This window comes from Phycomyces blakesleeanus (assembly GCF_001638985.1).
Source record: "Phycomyces blakesleeanus NRRL 1555(-) unplaced genomic scaffold PHYBLscaffold_1, whole genome shotgun sequence".
In the NCBI taxonomy this organism is placed as follows: domain Eukaryota; kingdom Fungi; phylum Mucoromycota; class Mucoromycetes; order Mucorales; family Phycomycetaceae; genus Phycomyces; species Phycomyces blakesleeanus.
In genome coordinates, this window is record NW_017265134.1 from 1,704,636 (window position 1) to 1,710,427 (window position 5,792).

General features: G+C 35.8%; 2 protein-coding genes across 2 annotated transcripts; both read right to left on the minus strand.

Moving 5' to 3' along the window:
• Positions 1-1,099: 1,099 nt before the first annotated feature.
• On the minus strand, positions 1,100-3,221 carry PHYBLDRAFT_104739 (hypothetical protein; the record flags this gene model as incomplete). Its single annotated transcript, XM_018427864.1, has 10 exons — positions 1,100-1,436; positions 1,498-1,646; positions 1,707-1,814; positions 1,874-2,017; positions 2,079-2,216; positions 2,283-2,402; positions 2,478-2,550; positions 2,654-2,701; positions 2,769-2,955; positions 3,038-3,221. 10 exons carry the CDS (start codon positions 3,219-3,221, stop codon positions 1,100-1,102), a joined length of 1,488 nt encoding a protein of 495 aa, XP_018298827.1.
• A 1,032-nt stretch (positions 3,222-4,253) lies between these two features.
• Positions 4,254-5,489, minus strand: PHYBLDRAFT_98138 (hypothetical protein; the record flags this gene model as incomplete). The annotated part of the gene is made up of 3 exons (XM_018444043.1): positions 4,254-4,562; positions 4,621-5,031; positions 5,109-5,489. Coding segments are annotated over 3 exons (1,101 nt in total), but the record flags the coding sequence as incomplete, so codon positions are not given.
• Between the last annotated feature and the right edge of the window lie 303 nt (positions 5,490-5,792).

The window sequence follows — 5,792 nt, forward strand, 5'->3', positions numbered from 1 at the left end:
CATCATGTATGATAACAACTCGCCAAAGATGTACAGACAGCTTTTACATTGCAATCCTTAAAGGTGAGCTGACAGATATTAAGGTATATTAAATTGCCAAGACGTAAATATTATAAAGGGGGTACATTTTCATAATGAATTCCATGGAGTGGAGTGTAACTTTGATGCGTGCCGGGTATTACGGCCTATTCATTAGTATAGATTGTTCATATGTCAGTTTTCTTTTTTGTTTAGGTACTAATATTTAAAAGATACTATGCTTTTGCCATTTCAATATCGTCAATTCTCATTAAGCCACTACAAAGATGTATTTATATTTCCACCTAATTTTGAAGAGATTGGGAAACTTATATACTATCAATAAAAGACAAACCATTAATCTAGGTCGATAGAAATGACTTTTGTATATATTTTCATATATGAGTTAATGAATAAAAGTGTTTTCGAAAAGTATTTCAACCGGTTTAAAAATCCTCTCATTTCGGGAATACTTATTAAAAGTGGCACTACATAAAATAACCCAATGATTCCTAATTGTACAAAAGAATCTAATAATGTATAATCAAATGAAAATGTGATTATAAAAACTAAAAAAAGATACATTAGTGTGTGAATAAACCCATATATTCACGAGAGTGGATATAAAATATTATTCATAAAAGTAAAGGATCAAAGCGTAAAGTTTACCATAAGTATCCTATAAAAATTTATATAGAATCACATTGGGTTTAATAGAAAAAAGTTTAATAAAAAAGAGATGTCTTTTATTGTACCAGTCTTCAATAGTCATATTTCTACTTTGTTACACCCCTGGCATAAATAATAGCAAAACATTTCAAGAATTGAAATCATATCAAGTATGACACAAATTCATGGTAGGCAATATAATCCAAGGGTGCGAGTAATTAATAACCAAAAGGCTGTGTAATGATATTATACCTGTGAAATCGATACATCGAAATCCTTCTTGTTTTGACATGGCCAAATGTGTTTGAAACACACAGTATATAAAGTACCTCCCATTTGAAGACTTAAGGATGGTATTAAAATTTTGATTTGTATTGATAGAATATTTGTTGCTAATGATTTTTGTGAGTTATTATTGATCTATATCCATCATTGACTCTGTTACTACTTGTGTATCAGGTTTTGTGGTTGCAATTTCTGCTGCGGCCTTGCTCATTTCATAATATTGGTTTGGATGTTCGATAATGGTTGCCTTTTCTGTCACCTTTGTATGTGTTACTTCAAAGTGTCGTGTACAGGCAAGTTGATAATGTCGATTATTGACCAGAGTCATAATCTCCTGTATCTGAGGCTTATCAATTTTATCTTTGTACAGTCTAGTTTCCAGGTTTTCAGGAGAGAAGTGTTTGAATGGGCAACCGTGGCTGTCCCCAGATGAAGGCTGATTGGATTGAATGATTTTCATACAGCTGTACAATCGTTTGTCAGAATATGTCACCGTTTTTTTCTTTATCTTATTGTAAAATTTACCTGTAAGGCGTGTAATCCAGGCGTCTTCCTTCAAGGCCATAGTTATGTCGGATATTGTAAGCATACTCCTTTTGAAATTTATCATCTGGGAGATTTGCAAAGGCAAGTTTCCAGAATAAGATGGCTTCGTCAATATTGAGTCCTATTCCCTAAACATGTATCACGTTAAACACTTTATTTTAACTAGTTTTACATTTGATTCTACTTACCTTGAGGAAAAGTCCGTATTGCATACGTCCGCCATGACGAAGATGCTTATTTGCTCGAAGAGAGTCGTGTAAATTGCGCATACACAATGGTGCATGTTCCGAAATTAACTATAACAATCGCACATAAGTTTTTTTTTGCCTTACTCAAATTTCATAGTTATTCTTACCCCATCTACATCACTAGCTTGGACCGTGCCATCTGAATTATTTGATGCTCCGTATGATTTTCCTGTGTATTGTTTCTCAACATTAAGCAAGATCGGCCGGAGGCGATCATCCTCCTCCATACGTGGTAAGATTTTTGAAGTGACCTATTAAAAAAAATAAACATATTCTATTAATCTATAAAATAAATTCTAGCAGATATATTACCTCCAATGCCTTTGACAAACGCAGTCTGAACTCATCCATGACCAAACTAACTTGTTCTGCCATTGGCACATACGCCTTTCCTTTGTGTATATATACAGATCGTCGTGATAAAAGGTCTGGTACTTTTTCAAAATCGACCTATTCCCCAATATGCAAATGTTATTTTTAATCAATTGCGTGTTACTCTTTGACCGACCTGCGTACCTCAAAATAAGTTTCGCTTTGTACTCGCTGGCGTACTTGGAGCAATTCTTTCTTTGAGCCACTATAACTAAGGGATTTTTCCAGCTGTGGAGTTATACTATCTTTTGTTTCTTGGTCAAGCTGTATCGATTATATATATTCTTATCAGTAATTTTTACTATTGACCCCCCACACAATCGATTTCAGAATATTTACAATCTTCCAGTTAAGGTTCAACTCTGTCAGAAACCGTCTTTTTTCTTCTTGTCCTTCTTGCTCAAATCGGTATCTGCAGCATAGCGTTCATGTTACTACCAAGTCTGGTTCGTGAATGCAGAACTAAAGAAAAACAATCCCCAAAAATATACCCATTTTAAAGAGAAAGTATGTACCTGAACAGATTGCATTCTTGTCGTAAAAACCATACTCTCAACTCCTCACTAGAAAATATATCGTGGATCAGATCAAACCTTATATCTGACAAATGAGAAAATATGATATGGATACCTCCGACAATAAGCAAGTCTGAGAACATAGTGACTGATGTGATCTTTTCGACGGTCCTCGTATAATGTAGGTGATTGTGATATATTTGATTTAAGAGGAAGATGTTGTTCAAGTACAGGGTTCATTACTCGCTCTAACTCGGCTCCACGAAGGTTTCTCAACGATGCGGTCTCGAGTGTCTTGAGAACTAATGAAAAATCCCCATAGTTTTTAAATCAGGCACTTTACTCTTTTAATTTTCTCGAATTAAATGCTTGATTGAACTCTACCTTGAAGACGATCAAGCGCAAATAGTTCAAATTCTTCAATGGTGATCTCAGTACTTGGTGGTGCGAGATAAAAGTTCAATCGTGTTGGATATTGTTTACTGATGTCATTTCTACCATAGTCCGTAGATACTTGGGCATGATTTGCAGCCTCAAATCGATTGATTTTTTTCTTTTGTCTGTGCATTGCTGTTTAATCGAAAACAAGAAAAGGCGCGTGTCGTTGGACGCGGTCCAGAAAACCAAACGCGTAAGAATTGATTTTTTTGGCGATGCGACAGTCACCTCTGCTCCGACAAAGAGGTCAAGGAATTAGGAATCTTGGACCACATTTAATTCTGCCATCTCATTCTTTCTTCTTTTTTCTTCTTTTTCACGCCCAAAAAAAAACCCCATTGCACAATTTCAAACGCTTTAAAATTACTTGGGTATATTACAGTTATAATGTTTAAAGTCTATCAGCAGCAGGTACCTGACAAAAAGCTATTAATCACAAGTCATATTGTAATATGTTTAAGCGTCTATTAATATAAAAGCATAACATTACTCTTATTAAAATCGGACAGTGTCAAACCAATGATTTGTCTGCTATGTTCATATCTAATAAATCATACATAATTTTCTTTGTATACCAATTAGAGCACACTGAAACTGACTTGTCTACCAATTGAGTATTCTAAGATTCATAATTTGCAATGATAATCCTAGAAACAGTTTATAATATAATGTTATATATAATTAAGACTATTATCGTTTATGACAGATAGCATGTTCTCTTGGCCATCACTCCCGATTATTTCGCTCGATATAAAAAAAAGGGGGACAATGTTGTTAAATAATCCTTATAAAACTGGGATAAAAGGCTGTATCAATAAATTAAACAAATAAAGTTCGAGCATAGAAACGAAAATAAGGTATTCAAGATTTTATACAAATAATAAGAAGGGGTATAACAAGGAGAAATAATTAAACCGGTTGTATATCTAGATTATGAGTGTCTATTATTCTTTTGTATTGCCTGCCACTTCTGCTTCATCATCTCATTCTCACTTTCGCTCTGAGCGTACTTCATTTTGTAATCTACTAGAGTTGCTTCTACTTCTAATAAGCGATCCTCTAACTGTGAATTGCGATTCACAAGGTGGGCATTTTTCTGAGCCAATCTATTAAACATATCACTACCATCTGTCTTTACTGGTGCCGCTTCCGCAAAGTTTGGATCGGATCGGTATTTTCCCAGCAATCGTCGCAGTTCTTGGTTTTCATCGTTCATCTGAGCCATCTCCATTTTGACTGAGATCAGTTGGTGGGCAACATCTTGATGCTCATCCTGAAGGATATTAAACGAATGCTCCATACGTCTCAGTTTTTCTGCTAGCTCTGCATTTTGTCGTCTAAGCTGGTCTTCTGGAGAATGTAATTTTGCTTCTTTGGCAGATTCAACTGCATACTTCTTAGAGATCTTTTCTAGCTGTCGAGCAGTAATATTGAAACCATATGCATCATGTACAAATGCCGCAGGCTCATCCTAATAAGAAAAATAGCATTTATTAGTAAGTACATATTTCAGAGTGTTTACTTTTTACAGCTACATAATCTCTTACCTGATAAACATCGAATATACGGTTACTAAAGAATTCTAACAGAGTTTCAAACTCTAGATTGAGAAGCGTCTTTTGATTCTTTTTCATTAAAGCAAGTGCAAAGTTCAAGAGGATTGAAGATCCTTCAACAAAGACCAAATCAAATACACGAAAGACAAGCTCAAATGGACAACGGTAAGAGAAAAGAGTCATAAACCATTGGGATGCATACATGGTTGGTTTGATTCCATGAGTTTCCAAATGTTTGTGGACCTGGGGTAGTGTTTGGAGTAATAACTGATCAAATTGATAGAGTCTTTCGTGAAGTGTCTCCATCTGTGGTGTAAAATGTCCGCGCAAACCATAGTGGCTCATCAACTTGACCAAAACACAAAATACAGCTTCATCTGGCATCTGTGTATAGCCACACAATAACAAGGGACTTAGTAAATTGCCTGCGAAAAAATACTCTAGACAAAAAAGAGACCTACATGTAACAAAAGACATCCAACTACGAATGGGAGACCTTGGCAGTAGCCTACTTTCTGGTCGAACAAACTGTATGCTTTGATGACATTGAACAGCATCTGTTGCCCTTCTCCATCCTTTTCTTGGAAGAAAGGATGCGTAGGAAAGGTGCGGGCTAAATCGCGACGAATGATTTTTTCATGAGGACTTGTACGCTTAAGCAACTCACGGTATTCACACTCTAGTTCGTTACTGTCTCTTGATTTTGAAAATATTTGCCACATCATTCCACGCAAAGAAGGAGGGATACCCACAGCAAGATGCAATCGTAGATTTTGAACATCTGATTTTACCATCTCGTCAAATCCAGAAATTACAGAAGCCCAAAATTCTATAGATATGTCAGATTTTCATTGTCATTTTTCTAAAGCAATAAACTTCTTTATTTACCCCAGTCATAGTCATTGTTGGTGTCTTTCAGGCTCTTCAGACTGGAGGCTGTCTCTTCTTTCAAGGCAATTTGTCTAGGTGTCTCACGCGGGTGAACGTTCTCTTGAGTTGGCTTTCCAAATTTTGCTTTAAGCATATCATAGTAGCTCGGCGCTGCCGGTGAAGCTTCAACTGCAGTTTTGTATATTTCCGAAAGTCTTTTGCTCTGTCTCTCCTGATATACTTGGGATGGGCGCTCAATGTTAATAGATGTTCTC